General features: G+C 48.5%; 1 protein-coding gene across 1 annotated transcript in view; it reads right to left on the bottom strand.

Annotated features, from left to right (window-relative positions):
- The window catches only part of E2F6 (E2F transcription factor 6), a 439,338-nt gene that overhangs the window by 240,638 nt on the left and 176,084 nt on the right, over window positions 1–22,616 (bottom strand). The window contains exon 3 of the mRNA XM_069605960.1: window positions 5,553–5,769. Within this exon, the coding sequence (XP_069462061.1) occupies window positions 5,553–5,769 (217 nt within the window). The remainder of the gene's footprint in view (window positions 1–5,552; window positions 5,770–22,616) is intronic.

The raw sequence follows: 22,616 nt of genomic DNA, 5'->3' as shown, positions 1-22,616 counted from the left end.
TGGAATGAAAACTGCAAGTACCAGAAGGCCATAGGAAAGGGCGGCGTGCGATGTCAGAGTGGTCCTACAAAGGTCACGTCAAATCCTTCATACAATTGAAAGTCTCTGACCCATGGCCGAGAGAAAGCTAAGGGAAGGGAACCACGCTTTCTAATCAGATTGTGAACTGTGAAATAAGGCAAGTGTGGATCCGACAGAGGGATGCCTGCGATTTGGGGTGAAGAGTAATACACCCGCGAACACAGTGCCGATGAGGGGGAACCCGGTTGAGGGTTGTCCACAGTGGCGTTAGTTGAAAAAGACATTACGGCTTCTGAATGTTGCAGGCTGTATAGTGAAAGGTCATAGTAAAGTCGGTAGAGGGAAACCCATTTTGCAAGGAGGATCTGAGCCCAGTAGAGGGAGGTCCTAGGGGCAAAGAGCCATTGCCCAAGGTGCAAGACCACCCAAGGATCTTTTGTTTGTTGTTTTGAACCAGTAGGCCTTCTAAGGCAAGAGACTTAGAGGAAAGACTTAGTCCCTGAAGGTCTGGGTATCATTGAACTGGAATTTTGAGCTTTGTGCTGGAGAGGCCCAACAGTGTGTTGTGCTCAGGAGTTCTGCCCTGTCCCCGTGCTCGAAATGTGGGGAAGGGAAACCCAGCCAAACTATCCTGACTTATTTTGAGAAAACTTTTCTCTTTTCTGGTGAATATTATCCCACACTCTTTTTGTAACTTAGTGGTAAGGATTGGCAATATTTTTTTTTAGTATAGGACCTTTATTTGACAAGACGCTACTAGGACTACCTTATTATTTGATGGTCGTAGCTTGCTTGCATCTTCGATTTAGGTTTAGATTAGGAGCGTTTCTCCCCCCTGCATACAGTGTAATAAACACCCTTGAACTGTGATCACTTGTGTCCGTCTTTACTGATGCCAACATGAGTTCCTTACAGCTCCCAATTGCTTGTTCCACTTCCTCTATTGAGATCTCGGCCTCTAATGGTGCTTGGTCCTCCAAGGTAATTTTAGGGAGCGTAAGTGCGCTCAGGTATGCTTTCTGCTGTGCATCTCTGGGTTTGTCTGACCCTTCTATAATGCGGAGTAGAAGTTGACAAATTGATCAGCTAGATCAGAGGTGGTGTTCACTTTAATACCTAGTGGATTGACAATACCCTGGATTATTTGGGATGCCGCTTTCTGCTTCAGTTATCTAGCAAACAGCCTGTCTGCCTTATTAGCGTGTACGTAGTAGCTCCGATTTAACTCTAGGAGGCGCTTTTATACCTGCCTCGTCTGCAAGAGGTGTAGCTTTCCCTGTGTATTCTGATATGCCCTCCCCAACTGTCTACTGGAGTCCTGGACCATTTTGCCCATGATGTCCCGAAGGTCATCTGGGCCTTCAGCTGCTTAAGCCGCCTCACCCGTAAGCAATCAATTCCCCCACCCCCTTGGCATGGCTTTGGAAGCGTCCCATACTAATGCTTCGGGGACCCCCACCTGTCTGCAGTGTATTCAAAGTATTCCTTGATTTTCCCCTCTACCTCTTCCCTCATGACTGTCAGAGTACCTCCTTGGGGAAACCCCAACTCCAGAGCCCATGCTTGTGCTGTTGAAGAGTGAGTCATGGATATGTGTGTGTGGTCCGAGTGTGTGCAATGGTGTGGAGAGCGACCTGTGTGATCTTGCCCACGAGCATATTGGATGCCTATATATATAGTCTATTTGGGAGAAGGAGAGGTGTACGTGGTAGTAAAAGGTGAAGCTTGACTGACCCCTTCAATGACATACAAACATCCCGAAGTGCTAGATGTTCCATTTCCAACTCCAATTTTAAAAGGCGCTTGACTGGGGCGGAGGGGGGGTGGTCGGTGATTGAGCAATTGCCTTGCGCTCCCATCACTCCTTGTAGCCCATGCCAGAATCTCCCCTGACTGAATTGTTCCAATTCTGTAAGGACTGTCCCCGGGAAGCTATCATGGACAGAATTTGGCATGTACATTGTCGCCGCCGTCAGTATTGATGCTTCTATTCGAGTGTGATGAATAAGTACTGCCCCTCTTTATCTGCCTTTGTAGCCATTATTTGCACTGGCAGCCCCTGTTTAGTTGTGATTGGGATCCCCCACTACGTTGCCCTGGGCATTTGCCTGTAGTATTTGTAGATATCACCTTAACCTCAGGCAGTATCTATCGGCGCGCTTGTTATGTGCTTCTTGGAGTGCCACAATTTCTGGAGTGTGGTTTTGCTAGTAGCCTTTCGAGCTTTTTCCTTTTAACCAGTGTGTTTAGCCCTGTTATTTTAAGTGTGACGAATGTGAACATCTTACGTGATATTTCTCGTGTCTTGAACTAGTGCCCTGGGAAGAGGAAACAGCGAACCAGAACTTAAAAAAAAAAAAACATACCGGGAGTCCTACCCCAACTTGAACTCCCTGGCCCCTCCCCTAATCGGCCATTTAACCAAATACCTTCAATTCCCCCCCCCGCACCCAACCCCTGTTCCCCCCCTCCTATCATCCCTTCACCTTGGTACGGTGGGGGAGGGGGGGTCTTGCTTCCGTGATGAATGTTATCGGGTTCCTGAAGTCAGTTTACATGCAGATTTGCGGTGTCCTTGTCTTTCTGAATATCTGGGTAATGTGGGCCCTGGAATTTGGGGTCACCTTCGGCTTTTTCTTGCTGGTGTCCATTCCCATGACTTGGGGTGCTGGGGTAGCCGCAACGCGTTCCCTACTGCCGGGTGGTCGTCAACCTCCTCCATGAGTAGGTGGTGTTCCCCTTCCTCCCTTGTTGTAATCCTGTGCTGGCGGCCATCCCACTGGAAGTTGAAGCCCAACAGGGAATGTCCACTTGTACATTAATTTGTTTGGCCTGGAGCTGTCTCACCACCCCAATTTCTTTTCATTTCTGGAGAGTTGAATGAGCAAAATCTGGATATAGGAGAAATTCCACTCAGTTGAAGGTGATTGGTTCCGCTGGGTGGGCTGCTCGAAGAATAGCCTCTTTTCAGGGGTATCTTGCCAGTGTGACCACCATGTCTCTTGCTCGCGTGCCTGTCTCTTGTCATGTGGGGCCAGTCCGATGGATCTTGTCGATTGGGATATCACCTTGCTCCTCCGTTCCCAGGCGGTCCGAGAAAGTCTGTGTGGCCGTAGATTTCAGGTCCGCGTCGCCTATTGCGTCCGGCAGGTTTCCAGATGCGCATGTCCGACCTGCGGGACCTGTTTGGGATCTTCACATTGCAGTTCCATGTTTTGCGTTACCTTGGCCAAATCTTCCAGAGCCACATCAATTTTGCGCATGTCCTCGGCCACCTCCTGTAGGGCCCTTTCGGTGGAGTCTGTCCTCTCTCCCAGGGTAGTGACGTCTCTCAATGTCAATGATGGATGGTTTCATTTCCCCCATAAAAGAGGTAAATTGCGTTTGGAACGTTCCTGTAAGTTTATCCAGGAATTCTAGAAAATAGAATCAGCTTTCGGGGCTGCCATTCTAGGGGGTGGGGTACCTGGTTCATTTTCTGGGATATTCAGGAGCTTCTGTGTTTTGCCTGGCAATTCCCAGGAGTCCAGCTCCATAGCCCTGCAGCGTTGGATGGGGCTCTCGACCCATAGTTGTTTGAGTTCTCTAGCTGGGTGTGCTTTTCCCTTTGACTCCCGGCATCAGGTATGCCCCTTGGAAGTGGTCCTTCCGACTACTCATGGCCCCTTGACGTACACCCTGGCTGCCTCAGCAGGTGGTTTGCCAGGTGGTCCTCCGCTCTCCCCTGCGTCACCTACATCAGGTGTGGCACTTCATGCGGGCCTTCCTCCTGGGCCGCCAGTTGCTTAGTTGTTTCCCCTCTGTTTTCTTAAAGCAGCGTTATCAGTTGCATGCCAGGGGACTGGAGGATCCCTTGGGGGTAGAAGATCATGCTGCTCCTGGGGAGGTTGCGGGGGAGTACAAGCCCCACCTTTTGATGATCGGGGTGCTGGGCATCCAGTTATCCCCCCTGGTCTGCCGATCAGCCTCCCCCCTCAGGTCATGGTGGTCGGGAGAGGTTGCTTGTTGCCTCCTGGAGAGGAGGGGCAGGGGAGTGGACCATGAGAGAGTCTGTTAATGCAGCCTATACAAGCTACCCATGGAGGCCTTCTGTTTTGGGGTGGTGTGATGGTTGTCGAGTCCCATCGGTATTGTGTAGGAGTAGTTCATATTTAGAGCTCCCTCATCTGGGGGGTGGGGGGTCTGCACATGTGCTCCCTCGTTGGCACAGTGTGGAGTTTGCAGCGTCGTCGTCCTCTGCTATGAGGCGCAGGGGCCCTGGGGCAGAGAGTGCTTCAAGCCTCCGGGAAAGGCAAGGTGTCCGTTTGGGCCTGGGACACCACCACACGAGTCTTCCGCTGCACAGATGGCGCTCACCTGGTGTGTGTGATCGCATACGGGAAGGCTTCACAGGCACAAGCGGTCCCTTGTAGGGGGCGCTGTGTGCCAGACTCGATTCTACAGTGCGCTTAATTCCGGGCCGACCCGCGCCCGGGCATATGTGCGGCTGCTGGGCTGACCCTTTTTGTACCGCTGTTTGTGCCACGCTCTCTGCTCTCCAGGTCGCTGCGGGTTGTTGTCCCTCACCCCGCTCTTGGGGCCGCCACGATGCTGCTCCTCCTCACTCTGCGTTACATGCCACAGATACAGCTATTCGTGCCGCAGTCGGGCTCTTCCTCCTTGTTCGGCGCTGCACTATCCCTCACTTCGGGTGCCTTTTGATGATCCGGACTGCGGGGGAATCTGCCATTAGTGCCCTGCTTTATTGTTTAGGCCTTTGTGGGGACAGAGCTGGCCTCTCACGTCCTCAACGTCTGCCCACCATCTTGGAATCTCACATTTTGCCATTTTAAAAGATTTTGAGATTTGCTATTTTTAACAAAATTCAACATCTGATGTGTCCAAAATAACATTTTAATAATCATGGTTTTAAAAGGGGTTGAAGCTTCTAGATAAGAGCGTCAGACAGAACCAACAACAGTGTACATGGCTTATACGACTGAATGGCATGTCCAAAAATAGAAGTTATGTACTGCATACAAAAGGAGCAATTTTATAGTGCGCAATACATATGATCATGGCAAAAAGTTCTCCAAGGACTAGAAAAAGCGCTATAGATGGGAATTGGCATTAAATCATCTTTGAAGTAGTACAAGCCTAGCCTGCATTCTCAATTGGCCTAATTTTCTTTACAATTAAACAATTTTAAAAAATTACATTTTTAATTTAGTCCAAGCATTCTTTGTAGCTAGTAATTGACATAAATAAAAGGTTGCTTTTTATAACGATATATGCTATGTTCACATCAGGTAGCATTCCAAGATATGTCCCTTTGATTAAAGCGCTGCTCATTCCAATGGTCTAACGACATTACCGGAGCACTGGAAATGGGTTTAAAGGATAAGACAACTGCATCTGTTACTCACTTATTTTTCCAGGTGTGGCGCATAGGCCTGATTTTAGGGAGCACAACAGGTAGGTACACATCTAACCTGGAGCGCTGACTAGAGACAGAACTCAAATGATATTGAACTGGTAAAATAAGTACTTACACCCACTGTATGAGGTTCTTTGATCTCTTCTCAATTAGGCAGATTCCATCCAACACATTAGTGATGTCGTACACTCTTCTCTTCCTCACACCCAATGTTTTTGCTACTGCATTTAAATCCACAACCCCATCTGGAGCAGTTTTGATAACTTCCATAAACCGCTGGGTAAGATACACCAGAGATACGTCACAGCGCGGTTTTCGCGAATTTCCAAACTCTGGAACAGAAGATGGAGTATAAAAAGGTTCTTTTAGTGAAGTTCTTCATATAGTGAGCATGCATTTTCAACAAACCTTTCACATTTCACATTATTTTATTGTCTTATGGACAATAAAGTCATTTACCAAAGGCACTGCACAAAGAGCATTTTGGATAGTGATTGATGGAGCAGTCCATTGCTGAGGACTTAACAAATTATGCTAGAAATGGTGAACTGAGGCAGCATGGCAGAGACTTAGAATAAATGTCGATAATTTTAGATCTATACAAATACGCAATACAGTGTGGAGGGGTCATAGATCATATGGGCAGGTGAGGTTATACAAATCAGACTCTGGTGCTTTGTCCTGCGGGAAAGTCCCCAGATGAAGGGTAGGGAGAGGGTGGCTGGGATAAAGAAAAAAAAAAAGGAGTATGGTGCAAACTAAGGCAGGAACCTAACTTGGATGCCCATTACAAGCGGGTTATGTCTAACAGTGATTAGAATCAGGTAACAGCAAGCAAGCCCAATTCTTCTTAAGATTTTACTAATCATGTATGGGAAAACATGGTCTTGAGATCATACACATGTTTTATTTCAACATTATGGTATAAACTAATTGGGCGTTTTCACTAAGCTTGTTAGTTAACCAACAGCACTGATGGGCTACCCAACAGCCTGGGATTATTTAATCTGCAATGTGGCTGTGCACAATGCCCCCCCCCCCTTCAAGATGGTAGAGACTCTCTGACTAGGCAGAGGAATGTTGGATTATACTTAATTGCCCATATTATATGTGATGATGTGACCATCATGGATCCAATCACATTGCAGGGACTATAGGTGACCTAACTTTTGTCTACTTTTTGACTAGAATTATGTGTAATCCCATGACAGGTCTAAGATGACATTTGAGGCGTAGTATAATATTGGATACAAGATGATTGGGCGGCATAATTTAAAGTTATCTACAATGTGATGGAATACGATATGTGGATTAAACAAATGTGAAACGACACTTAACTTTATCCTCCCCCTCTTTATTCTTTTTTTCTCCATATTCCCTTTCACTTTTTGTTGCTCTCAATATTTTGTCCCGATTATGCACAAATTGCACTGGTTCATTGTAATATGTGTAACAGTATTATTTGAGCAATTGAGTAACACGATTTGATACTGTGTCTTGAGAAAGACCTATTCAGGTCAAAACATGCATCGGCATTTTCAGCCGTAACTAGTTTGGTCATTTTAGTATCAACTGTTTTGTTAATTCTAGTATCAACTGTATCAGAGTATTTCTGGAACTGTTTATTATGTGAACAGGTCAAATTGTTGAATAAATACTTCATCTCAGTTTGAACTGATCCTTTTAGTTTATTCATGGGAAATCCCGTCTGGGCCGACCGCTCGAGAGTTTTTTAGTTTTTTTTAAAGTCTCGAAGATTTATTCTTGATCCTCAAGGTATAACCAACTCGAGGGGTTTTCTATGCAGTCGTCCTCCTTTGTTGGGGATTCAAAAAGAGTTGTAAAGAGTCTATCCATTTCAGCTCACCCATTGAGTTAATGATGGAATTTTTCTACGATGTTGTAGATTTTTTAAGTGACCAGAATTCTCTGGCTTTGTTGCCACAGATCGCTTTCACGACTTTTTCCGAATCTTGCTGGTACAGGAGAGAGCGATGGTTTTTTTACCCAGTTTCTGTATGCTTCTGACTGTTTTTTTTTCCTGTTGACTGGGCGAGGTTTGCTTCAGTTGTCTCTGGATTCTTCGGAATTCCAGTCTTTTAAAGGCCAACTGGGCATCATAACTGTTTGTGCATGATACCGGGGTTTTTTTTTTACTTTTTAGAAAAAGCCACGAGCAGAGGCACAGTCTGGTTCGGGGTTTTCTTCTGACTGACCCTCTTCAGAGTATCTCTGTGTGAGCACCCTTACTGCCGAAGTTGAAAGTTTTAGACGATTTCCCTGATTGTTTACTTCAATGCTATAGGGCTCGTCGTTTGCTCTCCGGAATTTGGTCGACCAAGTTATTAGTTGGTTATGGTCACTGGCTGTTTTGCGGACCTTGAAGGTTGTTACAATTTCTAGAAGGGGTCGGGAGACATAGATGTAATCAATTGTTGCTCTCGACGTTCCCTGTTCCCATGTCGGCAGGTGGTCTTTCTCTTTAAAAGACCGTGTCGAGGTTTAGCATGTGTCGTGAGGACATCAACTTGCAAAGATTTCCTGTATGAGCTGCTGCTGTAGTTTTGGGATTTTTCCCCTCTGTCGCACAGGATTTTTTGGATGTTATGTTGAGGTCTCCACAGATTATAAAATATGAAACCTGGCTTGTTTCTTCCATCATATGGGTGAAGTGTTTTGAATCTATGGTCGCTGGATTCCAATAGGTATTTAAGATTGCCATTTCTGTGCTTTGCGCCTTTCAGGGTCTTCGAGTTCAATGAGGACTGCCAGTATAGATAGATTTGCCAGCAGTTTCAGTTTCATTTTCATTCCTGCACCATTTCTGCAAGCCACAAGTAGTCCAGATGATGGTCGGCCTAGTAGGCCTTTTTTTGCAGGAGCCAGGATTAGGTCATAGCCATCCAAGATGGGTTTGTCTATGAGCCATGTTCCTTGTAGACAGATCACGTCGAATGATGCTAAGTCGGCATCATTCCGGGTCGTCAAATGTGTATATCCACGAGTATTCCAGGAGCAAAGTTTTAGGACAGTATGAGGCGGGTCGGCTGGCAAGAGGTCGATGTCGTGGCTCTGCCGACCTTCGCATCGCTATTTATTCAAGTTTTTTTAGAGTGCTTTTGGGAGCCAGGACCAAATTCCCTGTAAGTTTCCTTTTGATTGTGGAATTTCTGGTACTTTCATTTGGTCTGGATTGTTTGCGGCTCCCTAGAAGTTAATTTTTTTGGAGGTTCTTTGTTCACTGATTTCTGTTGGTTTTTGTTTGAGCTTTTATCCCTGTTTTTCCCACTTGTTGAGTTCCTCTCACTTCTTTGGGAGTTGGCCTCCTCCTGGAAGGATTTCTTTGTGTAAGAGTAGTCCTCGCTCTTATTTCTTGTTGAGCCTGCAATTGCAATCTTTGCTGAGGCGTTTTCCTGCATTTCCCTGCGCTCACCAGGTGACGTCGAGCTTCCAGGTCACCCTGTAGCCAAATTTAGATAGTTCCTCTGCTTCTTCAATTATTCGAGACTGCATTTTCTTTGAAGGAATATACAGGTACGTTTTTGCTCTACGATTTGAATGGTAGGGATCCACTAGTTTCAGGTCCTCTGATTTGATCTGTCGAAGCGCTGGAATGAAGCCAAAGAGGGTTAAAACTCCTCTTCTGTTGAGAATTATTTTGTCACGATTTTCTGACGGTTCTATTTTTAAAGACCAGGCGGTCTTTTTGGTGGAGTTACTTCGGTCGTGGTAAGATTCAGTTTTTGATTTGTGGTGGGCCCTCCGTAGGGGTTCCTTTTCCTGGATTAGGTGTTCTTTCGAGCTCTTTTTGCTCAAGGCTCGCCACGCTTGTATTTCTGCCCCATTCCCTGGGTTTGTACCGGGGTTCTGATTTTGGGGTCCCCTGATTTGACGAAGGCGACTGTCCTTGAGGAAAATGATACTTTCCTAGGTCCAGCGTTAGTTTGGTTGGTTTTTGAGGGCTGGTGAAGGGCATTTCTTCTTTCTTTCATGGTACGAAAAGGTGGACTCTTTAGTTGTCAAGACAGGGGACTAGGCAGCGCCTTTTCTTTGACTTGTTCTTTTCTGGTGGGCATGCTGCTGGTTGGATCCTTCTCTAGATATTCACTAATATTCATTAGCTGATCATTGGCCAGGAAGTCTTCTACTGTTTTTGGGGATTTAGTTCCTGTGTCGTTTGGGATCTGGAAGACAAGGGTAGAGCCCTGGGGTGTAGAAGGACGGCCCTTTTTGATTTGGTTCTTTTTTGGCTTCTGCAGTATGGGTCCTGAATCTGACTTGTCCATTTTTTCTGTCGATGTTCCATTTTGTGCGCAAAATATCGGGTAAGCCTGGTCTTTTTCGTGGAGTTGAATTTGATTTCCATTCAATCTCAGTGATCATTCTTTTTCATTAGTTTGGATTTGATTTCCATTCGGGTTTGGTGGCGTTTCTTCACGGATATGTATGACTTCACTTTGATCGTAGATCACAGCGCCATTTTTAGTTGAAGTCAGGGGCTCACTGGCCACTGGAATGGCGGTCAATGTTGAAATAGTTAAGCTTTGTGTTGAAATAGAGGTCCTCTCTTGGTCATACGGAATTTCCGCTTTTGATTGTTCTTTTAAAGATAAGGTTTTTTTTAGGCGCTCGTCTAGGACAGTAAAGTAGCCTTCCAGAAAGATCAATTTTTTGTACATCAGGGGGGGCGCTGTTGCGCCGAAGCAAGATGGCCGCCTAGCGCAACGCTCCGGACTGGCAGAGCAGCTGATCCTGTTTTTTCCCCTTAACGCTGCATACAACCCTGAAGTGCTGCCTGCGATCCTTCAGGAGCCTTCCTCCTGCATTCTGCAGCCTGGATCCTGAACGCGTCCTGGGGACCGGACTACGCCTCTCTTCCTTGGCTGCGGCTTCCCGCTCTCCCCGCCCTGCGGCTCCTGTGACGGCGGCTCACCCATCCACCTGAGAGCGCGGCGCTGTGGGCCGCTGTGGAGGAGGGGCGCCGAGCCCGCGAGGCGCACCGGACCGGCGCGGCTGCCCCCCCGCGCATCTCATCCCTCTGAAGGCATCCTGGGCCCGTTGGCCCCTCCACCCCAAGCCGCGGCCCCCTCTGCACCGGCGGCGTTTGTGCACCTGTGCCCTGGCGCCGCGTCCTGCTGTGCCCCGACTATACGCCCGGCTCCCGCTTCACCTCCCTCCCCCCCCGCCGCCTCTCCTCCACACGAACGACAGCGCCGGAGCGCAGCAAGGTAGGGAGTGGGGGGGGGGGGGTGGGAGTGTGTGCCCGGCTCCTGCGGCCCCTATCTCCCGCCCGCGGGCCGGCGGCCCACCACCTCTTTCCCCCGTTGTTGGCAGCGGCTTCTCTGCTGCTCCCGGGTGCGCGGGCTGGCACCACTACCAGGTTATACACCGGCGCTGCCCCTCCCCGCCCAGGGCCCTCGGGCTGCCTGTCTGGCCCCTGTCTACCCACATGGCACCATTGTTCCCCCTGGATGCCGGCTGGGGGTCCCGAACATTGACAACTACCGGACTCAAATGCTAATCTAAGTGTCCCACTACAGGATACCCTGCCTCTGCCCTCATTCCTGTGCTGCTGGGGCTTGGCGCTCCTCACTTTCTGGACTGCACTAACGCGTGCATGGGCTCAATTGGGGGACCGTACCTGCCAGTTACATTCACCGCCTGGTTGCACTTCCCGGTGCGCTCACTCCCACACGGGCGGCCAACCAGTGCCCCCCTGTTGGACACCTTTTTACACCTACTTCAGCGGCGCTGGCTTGCCACCTCCCTACGGCGCTACAGTTGCATTAACCTACTCACCACTTGAGCTACTATCTGTGGGCCCACTCGCTACCCCACGCCTGAACTGACTGTGTGCATACCCCGTGCCCTATGATCTAGGGAGGGGGACCTACGTTGATATCAGAGCGCCTTCTCATAGCCCCCTCATCAAGGTTGAGTGCTTCACCTTGAGCTCCGCTCTGCTGCTTCACGAACCACCCCTTTGCCAGCAACCCGTGCTTCGTCTTCCTGCAACATAGTACCGGTTCGATGTTCCGGGGTCACCACCACGCTGGGGCTCCCCCCCCCCTACACCCGTGGACTTGCCGCCTGACTGTTCCTTGGTGGAGCCCCACTGGCACTGCCTCCAGCGCCTTTACCCGCTGGTCTCACCTTCTCCCCCCCCCCCCCCGGACGCTATGCGGGGTGGTGATTTGGGACCTGCCTGCTACAACCAAATAGGGCCCCAGGGACCGGACGCCTCCTGTCGTCATGACCAAGGGTGCTGGTGCGAGCAAGAAGCAAAGCTCACTGAATATGTTTGCCAAGACGCCCTCCAAGCCGCCGCTTGACCCTCCTGAGGACTCACCGGCCGCCACAGTATCCTCTACCCCCGATGACTCGCAGAAAATGCTGGAGTATATGCGCAAGGGCTTCACTACGCTACACACCAAATTGGACAATATGAACGGGACCATTTCATCCATAAAGGCCCATATTGAAAGAACAGATAGTAGAGTTGCTGAGATCGAAACAAGGGTTGGCACCGCGGAGGATGACCTAGCTTCCTTGCGCGCCGCTGTGACCACCTTAACCAGCCGGGTCTCGTTGGTCGAAAAGAAAAATGACGACCTCGAATCCCGCTCCAGGCGGAATAACCTTCGCATCGTCGGCATACCGAAGGACAATATCAGGGAGCCCATGGAGGATTACCTGGGGCACACCCTTCTAACACTCCCAGATAACCCCAAGCTTTCGGCACAATTTGCAGTGGCAAGAGCTCACCGTTCCTTGACCGCGAAGACCAGGCCGGGTGCCCCGCCCCGTCCCATCATAGCCAGAATCCTAAATTTCTGGGACCGTGACGCCCTGCTCCGGGCGGCCAGGGCCAAGGGGGAGCTACATCTAGGAGGGGCAAGAATACACTTGTACCCGGATTACTCTGTGGCTGTGCAACAAGAGCGCAAGACCTTTTTTGCGGTGAAAACGAGACTCCGAGACTTAGGAGTCAAGTACTCCATGCTCTTCCCTGCTAAACTGAGGATCGAACACTCTACCCGTACATACTTTTTCACCATCCCAGAAGAGGCTTCAAAATTTATAGACAAACACATTCCTGGCTGATCTGTACAGTACGTTGTATGTTTAATGTGCATCTATTGTTGCTCCACGCCTGAGCCACGTGTGGGAACGCCACGGCGCCCCCCCCCCACGGTGGCCACCCTCTCACAGTAGTTTATGCTGTTGTTAAAGTTGAAATGTTGCTCCATTGCTCCTCTGCGCAGCTGACTCCAACGCCACGCTGTTGCATTTTGTGCGGTGCTATCCGCTCCTTGTTGGGCCCTCCCACTTGGTGCCACCCGGCACTGCAGCCCAACCACTTCTGTGATTCTTTTGGTGCCGTGTCGGAGCGCATGGCCCCACCCCATTCTCCCGTGGGCCCTTGCTTATAGATCTGGTCCGGATGTAGCCTGCACCCAATCTAAATGCTCCGCTTTAACTTACTACGTAGCATAAATCCCCTTACGCTCTTCCCAGTCCGGCCGCCATCACCCGGCTGTTAACAGACCCCCAGGCGTTGATGCCTAAAAGTTTATGGTTCTGGTTTTATTCGGGTTTCGTTCCTCCGATTGGGGAGGAGAGATGTGGGCGGGGGGTTGGAGGGGAACATTATGGTTTAAAAATGTCTTGACAGCCTTCGGAGGCCCCGCAGGCACCACGCCCAATCAATTCATATATGCAGTCAGCCGACCGCATACACCTAAGGTACACACCTTTCATGTCCCTGGAATCCACCTTTGCTTATTCCACCGCCACTCCTACGAATATGTCCGATACTTCTCTTACCTTTATGAGCTGGAATGTCAGGGGATTAGGCAATTATAAGAAGATGAGGCAGATTCAGCTCCACGCTGCATGCCACGGAGTAAAGATCCTATGTTTACAGGAAACCCACACTCGCTCGGAGAAATGTGAACGATTCGCCAAGCAATGGGGCCCCCAGAGATATTACACTAATTATTCCACTCAGAGTCGAGGCACCCTCACCCTAATACATAGAAGTTTGTATTTCACCTGTCAGCAATCCCACATAGATCCACTTGGAAGATTTGTACTCATAACTGGTACATTACAACATCAGGAGATAGTTATTCTGAACACACATGGTCCTAACGTCGACGACCCTGACTTCTACTTTCACCTAGCCATTCTACTTGAGAGCTACCCCCTGATTCCTATTTTATGGGGCGGGGACTTCAATACGATATTAGATGTCACCTTGGATAGGTCCGGTCTCGCCCTCGCCAACTGTCTAACTGTCTAGGGCAGCCTACTCTATGTTGACTTCGCTCCCCCGCTTGGCACTGGTGGACGCTTGGCGCCTGATACATCCTGATGACCGTACATACTCCTTTTACTGCTCAGTGCATGATTCCCACTCTAGAATAGATGGATGGCTGGTCACAGACTTACTGGTTAGATGCGTAACTCACTTGGTCATTCTCCCCAGGACACTATCGGACCACTCACCGGTACTAATCTCCTTAAACTGGGGATCGGACGCCAACAAAACAAGACAGTGGAGGATGAGTCCTCACGCACTTCTTGACCAGGTTTTTGCCGCCGAGCTTGAATCCTCCATTGAGGAATATTTTGAGATTAACACAAACTCTGTCTCCACACACGCTGTGCTCTGGGAAGCCTTTAAGGCACACACGAGAGGAGTTGCCATCTCTAAGAGCAGTGGCATCCTTAAGGGCATCCGTGCTGACATCGCCACCAGCGAATCAGCTCCATCTGTTTATGAATCCCAATACGCTGTAGATCACTCCCCGACTACTTTAGCGATGCTGGGTTCTGAGCTGGACAAGTTCCGTGGCCTTGCCAGCACGAGGTTAAGTTCCTGGACTCCACTCGTTCGGCGAGGAAATACGGTGAGGGCGAGCGCCCCGACAGAATGTTAGCTAGGCTGCTACGTCGCGAATTGGGTGCCCCCAACATACCGGCCATTACTAGACCAGATGGCACACTCGCCACCTCCCCCCAAGACATTAACTCTGAGTTTCTCACGTTTTACACTTCCCTGTACTCGGAGGTTGACACTTCCCAGATCGAAATCAACTCCTACTTAGAGAACCTCCCTTTATCAGTCCTATCAGCCGACACTAGTGCCTCCCTCGAGGGCCCTTTACCCTAGGAGGAAATCGTGGAGGCCATCGAGTCACTGGCATTGGGGAAGGCTCCCGGCCCTGATGGGCTCCCGATGGATTTTTACAAACTATACAAGGCCCAACTAGCGCCGCACCTACTGACCCTATGGGAAGAATCGTGCGACATGGGCATACTTCCACCGTCTCTCCGGGAGGCATTGATTACGGTGCTCCTCAAACCTGGTAAAGTCCCCACGCAGTGTAGCTCTTACTGACCCCTCTCGCTGATTAATAGCGATATTAAAATATTTGCCAAACTACTTGCCAACTGCTTAGGCCCGTACATGTCCCACATTGTTCATCCAGACCAGGCTGGCTTCATCCCTGGCAGGTCCAGCTGCCTAAATTTACAGAGACTTCAATGTAATCAGCAGAATCGACCCGGCCACACAGGCTGTGGCAGCCACATTAGATATGCAAAAAGCATTTGATTCAGTTTCTTGGAAATACCTGTGGTGTGTTCGAGAAATGCAAATTCGGCCCCAACTTCCGCGCCTGGATAAAGCTCCTTTACACCGCCCCGTCCGCCAAGGCCCGCACGGAAGACAGGTGCTCCTCCCCCTTTCAGATATTTAGAGGTACATCCCAGGGATGCCCCTTCTCCCCACTCATTTTTGCCATAGCCATGGAGCCCTTTGCTGACATGATTCGGCAGTCACACTCGCAGAGGGTTGCGCACATCTGGCCAGACTGACATAGTTTCCCTTTATGCTGACGATACCCTGCTGTTTGTTCGATCCCCTGAAATTAATCTTTTACCTATACTGACAGACGTGGCTCGATTTGGGGACATATCCGGTTTGACGGTCAATTGCTCCAAGTCTACATTATTCCCACTCACAGATTCGACACAACCCCCTCCCGATCTTCATGGGTTCAACTGGGCTTCCTCCAGCTTCACCTACCTGGGGGTAGTGGTCTCCCGGCACACATCACATCTACGCGACGACAATGATCACGCTCATCTAACTAACCTGGAGGCTAAAACCTCCAGCTGGACTAAGCTTCCCCTCTCACTAGCAGGCAGAATAGGCATACTTAAAATGATTGTATTACCTCAATTACTTATCGATTTACCAATCTGCCTCTGTGGCCTGGGGATACCTTTTTCCAAACACTGCGCACCATATGTAACACCTTCCTCTGGCACTCTTGGGCTGTCCGGCTCAAATTGACTACACTAACTGCTCCTAAGGCATTGGGCGGCTTTAGCGCATCCGATTTTATCAGATACTGGGTGGTGGCCCAATCACAGTTCGCTGCATTCTGGTTCAACACTATTGACCCCCCCCCCTTCATGTCCGCCTTGAGAAGCTAGCTGTCTGTGACCGAGTGATCGGGTCCCTAGTCCTCCAGCCAATCCCCCCTGCCTTAAATTCTGCGAATACGGTGGCTTGTACATCCCTGGTGTTGACCAAACTCTGGTCCATGGTCGACGCACCCTGCCCGTTCCATTGGGATCTGCCACTGTGGAACTTCCTTCCCGATGTTCCACATATCCCACTTTCGGTGGTCACTCGCTGGGCCGCTGCCGGCTTCCTGACCTTACGCGATGCCTTTGAACAGGGAAACCTTATAGAATGGTCCGACTTTCCCCCTTTGGTCAGGCGCTGACCCTTCTACCTCCCCAGGTGGTTCCCCTTAAATAGTGTCCTGTTATGGTGTATAATACTTTTTATATTGCTTTTATCAATATGCTACATTTACGCAATATTTATTGTTTATTACTCGTATTGTTTGCTTTTAGCGCTGGTGCCATGTGGCTCCCTCTGGTTTTTTGTTGTGCTGTCAAGTCAATAAAAAAAGAGTTTAAAAAAAAAATGTTGTGTACATCATTGCCTGCATGGTGGTATGGCCTTTCAGATTTTCGCTGATGGATGCATATAACTTTGTGAAAGGCGCCAAGGCTATCGACACTGCAGACATGATTGATAAAGTCCAGTTTCTTTTTTGCCGGAGAGTCGTTTGGAGCGCCTGATGGATTTCTGTTTGGATTTTGCTCATTTGCTGTTGACTTTCTTGCTGAAGAGTTATTGAAATAGTCTATAGAGTCCCGCCGGTCCCGACTTGATTTGCCCCTTTGTATTTCTCTCGGGTCCCCCCCCCTTGGGATTGACCTCCCATCCGCTTTCTGTTGCCATGATTATGGTTTGGCTTGGGGCTGTTTGGTGATGGAAAGGCCACGTGAGTTTTTCCTTCATCGGCCCTATCGGAAGGGGGTAGGGGACTTTGGATGGTCGGTATCACTAGAACCTCTGAGGGTATTACTGGGTAGGCGGGCATATTCTTTTCCCGAGCCAGAAGGTTTTCCCCAGTCGGTGGAAAATTTCCTACAGGTGAGGTGGGGGCCCGAGGTGTCACGCCTGAGATCTTTTCATGTCGATTCGCTTGGATTTTTAGGGGAATTTGTTGATTGGCCACGTCCACATCCAGAGCATGTTCTTGTGGCAGGGGGGATAAGTCTTGTGTTGTAGCACCCGACACTGGTGGCAAGTGCTCAGATATTAGTAAAGCTTGTGGCTTGTAGGGGGGGTGCTAGTGGGAAAATCAGTTTTCCTGCTTTTCTGAGGTGGTTGACAGGAGTTAATTGCTTCTAATATCTCAGCATCTGTGAGATCATCTTGGGCACCCCTAACCTGCGGGGCAAAGGCGTTAAGTCAGTTACCAGGTTAGCTACTGGAGTTTTGCCTGGTTCCAGCGCCCATCATTTCTTTATTGTTCTTGCCCCTGAATTTACACTGTTCCGAGACTGTAGGATTGACGTTTTCTTTTTCTGAGTATTAGACTTTGTATTCACTTTTGCCTTCTGTCTGTTTTTTTCCCCTTCTTTGGTGATGCCGTCTGGCTCCAACGTAGTTTCTTTTTATTGCTCGTGGTTTCCAGCACTGACATATGTAAAATGTCTTTTTCCTGGACTTTTTCCTGGTCTGAAAAAAAAGGGGTCAGCCTCGTGGAGCTGCAATAGCTTTTTTGGCGCTTTGCACTTTACTGGCGTCTTTACCCACATTTGTTTCTCCGAGTATGTGTGAATAATAGCAGTAATTTGCACTTCATCTCCTTCTTCCATTGCTGTTTGAAGCACTTTGACGTTGTGGTAGGTGACAACCAGTCTTTGGTTGCCGGGTCTAAGAGGGGTTTTCGTGTGGGTGGCACTTCCCTGAGGTCTCGAGGAGCCGACAGGATCGAAATCGATCGGTCCTCAACGCCACCCTCCCCGCGTCGAAGTTGGTCACTCGCTGTGGCTCCGGTGTTGAGCCGGCAGATGCCTCCTGTCGTCGGCGTACCCGCGCCCCTCCCCTCTGGCTCACCGCACCCGCCCCTCCCTCCCTCCGGAGGAACTAGGGAGCTGGAGCGGGGAGGAGGCGGCAGCGGGAGCCGACGAACCACTATGATATTGCTGTGGTCTGCAGCGACCGCCCGGGGGTCCGCGAGTCCTCTTCCAAGCTTCCGCGGCCCCCAGCTAGCTGCTCCTCCAGGACACCGGCTTCAAACGAAGGTGAGGTTGGTACATTCATTTTGCTTTCCTCTTTCGAGCTGCAAGTGTCTGTTTTTTGGGAAGCTGGGGAAAACGCTCTCTCAGAAAGACGCATTCCCAGTTTGTGAATGTTTGATGTAGTATGAACACGGGCACTACGTAGTAGGCACCCTTCTTCCAAGTCCTGAGCCTGAACCTCTTGTTCCAAGGGCTTAATGGAGTCGGCAGTCTTGGCAGCCATGACAGGCAAGACGGCAAGACTACCACTCTTCGCCACTCTGTGTCCGCTCCACGGAGATGGCGTTTTGTAGAAAGGTTGGAAACAGTAGGGACACGCCTCCAGGCGTGAACACAGGAAACCGGAGTGAACGAGGCAAGCAGCAAGACTGCCACTCTTCGCCACTCCGCCTTGGCTTTCAACATCCAGGGGTTTAGAACGTCTTCCACAAGGATACAATACACATTGACAATGGACTTCATTACAAGTTTGCCGGTCCAAAAACAAGGGTGCCGGTAAGCTCACCGACACCCTTGTTTCTGGACTGGCAAACTACAAGTCTGCCTGCGTGGACAGCAGTGCCAGACAAGTCTGACCCTGCCGGGCACAGCAGCCACGATCGGCAGACTTGTCACAGGAGCACCGGCACCGCTGCTAACAGTGCAGGTGTTCCTGTGTCCCCACTCCCATAGAGTCCAACAGGACTCTATGGGAATGGGGATTAACAAATGTACCGGCGCCAGACTTTCTGGCCGCCGCACTTGTAATAGCTGGTGGCACCGGGAAGTAGAGTCAGTAAATTATTACAGGTTCGGCAGGGTTACCGCCAGACTCCAAATGAGGCACAATTCACACTGATTTCTTTGTCCCAGGCAATGCAGGTTACATTTCTCTCCCCCTAGATAGTTTCCATAAGGAGAGCTTTTATGCTGCACTGGTTTCCCTTTACACCACCAATTAGCTGCTGGTAATGTAGTCTACAATGGCTCCTTTCCAGGTATCCCTCATTAAGACACTTATATCCCCTTTTATTTGTGAATGCCTTTCTTTGTCTTAGGCAATCCTGGTTATAATATTCTCTTACAGGTAATCTCCTTTTTTGCAGATTACATTCACTTTGCTTGAATATTGCTCCCTTTTTACTTTGTCAATGGTGGTTAAAATATTCTTGTACTCGTCTCTCTTTTAGAGTTGTGCCAAACAGTTTGGTATTCAAAACCTTTGCTTTGAGCCAGCAGTCTATTTTGGAGTGCACTGGGTTACGTAGCAATGGTCAACTCACCAGTCTTTCCTTCAGTCTATGTTGGACCAACTGTTTTGGATTCCTCGCACGTCAGGATTGTCCGGGGGCCTGACAGCTCCAGTAAAACTCCTGCTGCTCGCGCCTCATAACAAGGAGCTACATCTGCTCTGCAGACTCCGGTGAACACCACCCACTGGAGAAGGATGCAAGACCTGGAGAGCTTCTCTCCTTGGAGACAGCTAATCTCTGTACCACTTCCCGCTGCGTGTTCTCTGCATTCTACAGGATTCCTGACTTCTACCTCTTTCTCGACACAGCATCCTGCTTGCAACACAGCGGCAGCTCAGTCTTCCACTTTTTCCTCCTGCTTCTGCTGCTCCCACTGCTTCGCCTTAATGGCCCACACGTGAAAGGTCTTTAATGGTCTAAAGGTCCCATTCAGGTGTGGTCATTACAATCATTAGACTGCACACTACAGTTTTGCAACTCTGACCCCCCCTCTTCCTCGTCTCAGTACTAAGAGCATTATGGGACTTTAAGTCCATAATGTTCTTATTCTTGTTAAGATTATTTACTTCACTCTGTTTGAATGATTTATAGAATGTACATTTAGGGGAAGCTTTCAAATGAATTAATAGTTGGTTCTGGGTTTTATAATTCAAACATAAGGTAGAACCATAACTATCAGAAGTAATTGCATAAACTCCATGAACCCTACATATATTTCCATGTCTACCATAAGGGTTTTCACAGCTGACATTTTGGGTAATTGTGGGAAGGGAAGCCTTACTATGACAACATGTCATTAGGCATTCAGGTATTCATGTATTCGAGAAATGTCACCCTCAAAAGAGGATGAATACTGCGCCTCTGACGGAGTCCTCATATTCCCTTGGTGGTCTTCTCCCATGTGATCCATCCGGCTAATACGACCCCCAAGGTTAGGCTCATGCAGCCGTGGTCTTTCCCTGGCCACATGAGGAGACTTTAGGCTGGGATCCTGCAGGGACTCTGCAGCATTTTCACACCCCACCCCACCCCCGCCAGGGCACTTATCATTGAGAAACATAAGCGATAGGGTCCTGACTTAACCTACATTACATTTCCAATTTCCCTTTTCCAGAGTAATCTTATCAAGAAAATAATTCGTAAACATGTAATCAAGATTGATACTAGATTAAATGTAATCAAGATTGATACTAGATTAAAATCTGTTTTCGGAACCTCGAGTCCAAAGACTCAATCGGAGGAACGTTTTCATCAACACCAAGAAATCCAAAAAAAATAAATTAAAAAAAAATAATAATAAAACTGTTCAGAAACAAAAGTAAAAAAACAAATTAAAACAAAAAAAAATCAGGCAGCAGACTGGGCACCTACCAATGCTTCCATTTCTCCAATTGCAATAATGTGATCAAGAGAGATTGTGTACCACCTGTGAAGAATCCTGCAGATACCTCACTGAAACCCTGCCTAAAGTCTCCTGCCAGGTGGCCAGGTGAAGGCTGAAACTCCTGATCCCAACCCTGTGGGTGGAGTGCTGTTGGAAAATCACCTGGGTGGAAACAGGTCCAGGGTAGTGAGGAGATTCCATGGGACACAGTATTTTTTCACTAAGTGAGATTCTTACCACTGTGCCGAAAGAGGTTATGGTTTATTGTCATTTTAATGTCTCTCAACCTTCTAGGTGAGAACCCTAAGCTTGCAACATCAAAGTACATTATACTAAAGAAACACCCACTTTCGTATTTAAAAAGTAATTACCTCCTCAATTCCAAGAGTGCACTACAAAGGAGTGTGGAAATGCTGTCTTCTCTGAACCTTTTTCCTCTACAAAAGTTAAAGCCCAAAACCCCTCTGTTTAAAATATGAAGGGAATTAAATCTACCTTTAGAAGTAATCAAAAAACAGGAAAAACGAACTTTGTTGAAACATGTTCAGGCAATTAATACTAATAAGACATTGTAGGAGTCAGGCAACTGAGACTGATGGCTCACGCCTGAAGTCAATTGTCAAACCTGCGGGGCAAAAAAAGGCGAGAAGGAAGTAGTAGTCGAAGAGAAGCACAGGTCTGGCAATTCACAAGGAAGTGGGAACATCGAAGGGATGCCTGAAAGGGGAGGGAGCAGATTTCACCGGCAAGTTTTGAACGGGTCCTGTGCTTTTTCAAAACCTGTATTGCAGAGGCTGCGCAAAGAAACACATGCTGGACAGAACAGTGGAGTTGCTGTGATTGCAAAGCTGTGACCGTGGATCAACCCAAGGCCAGAAGTAGAAGGCAAGCTGAGGGTTTAGGGAGTAAAAGAGAATCCCAATGGAGGTGGCTAGACCAGACACCCCCATGCTGGAGAACTGTGTGGGTCCCGAGTGAGCCCGAAGAAATAGCAGAGGTCAAGTAAGTCAGGGAAGCAGAGCAACACGCAACAGCATCATTTCTGAAGCCAGTGAGTGAAGCACAGCATTCAGATTCACTCAAATCCTTGCCGGCAACTGTAATCAGCTCCAAGTGACTTGCATAGTGTTGAACAGGAGTAGAAGGTATTAGTTAATTCAAAACTGACCATTAACAAAGGAAATGTAACACATGCGGTTATCCTGAAAACTGCAATGTTCGCATGAAAGTAAAATCAGTTACATCCATTGTTGAACTCTTTCACATTGTCGGAGTGGTCGCATGTCCTTAATGAGGAGGAGTGCTTACCGACTCCAACCGAAAACCTGCGTTTTACAAGAGTTACAAGTGAAATCACAAAGAATTGTCACTTGCGACCAATTGTGTTTCCCAAGAGAGGTTAGAAGTGGACTCCTTGATGATACACGGGAATACAATTTCAATCAATACTTTGGTTTAAGATTCTAGTTTAAAGACTGGTCGTGTGTACTTAATTCTGCTTTCACTTTGTAGATTGAACCTTGTATAATATAGAACTGACATTCTTTTTTTACGAAGTAGCTATACTGAAGAAAAAAACAAGCAATACCCAAGCCATGAGGCAATCCCTTTGCATAGTGAAACAAAACCAGTTTAAACCCCTCTACCTAATCTGAAGTTGTCAACCAGTCAGAGGCCTCATATATAAGTGTGGCCCTACAGCCTTTGGGTATAGTTAAGAAGAGGTGTGAGAAAGCTGGGGAAGGGGAGCTGGGGGCTTGTAAGGAATTTCCAAAAGATAAACTGTAATGCTAGGAGACTGTTGCAGTTGAAAGGAATTAAGTCTAGTGGGCTGAGACAGGTTATCCTTGTAGCAGTGGGACAGACCGAAGAGGCAAAG

Source organism: Ambystoma mexicanum, chromosome 4p, assembly GCF_040938575.1.
Source record: "Ambystoma mexicanum isolate Mex_15411 chromosome 4p, UKY_AmexF1_1, whole genome shotgun sequence".
NCBI classification, from domain to species: Eukaryota; Metazoa; Chordata; class Amphibia; order Caudata; family Ambystomatidae; genus Ambystoma; species Ambystoma mexicanum.
Note: the sequence above shows the minus strand (reverse complement) of the source record. Positions and strands in the feature narration are given on the sequence as shown.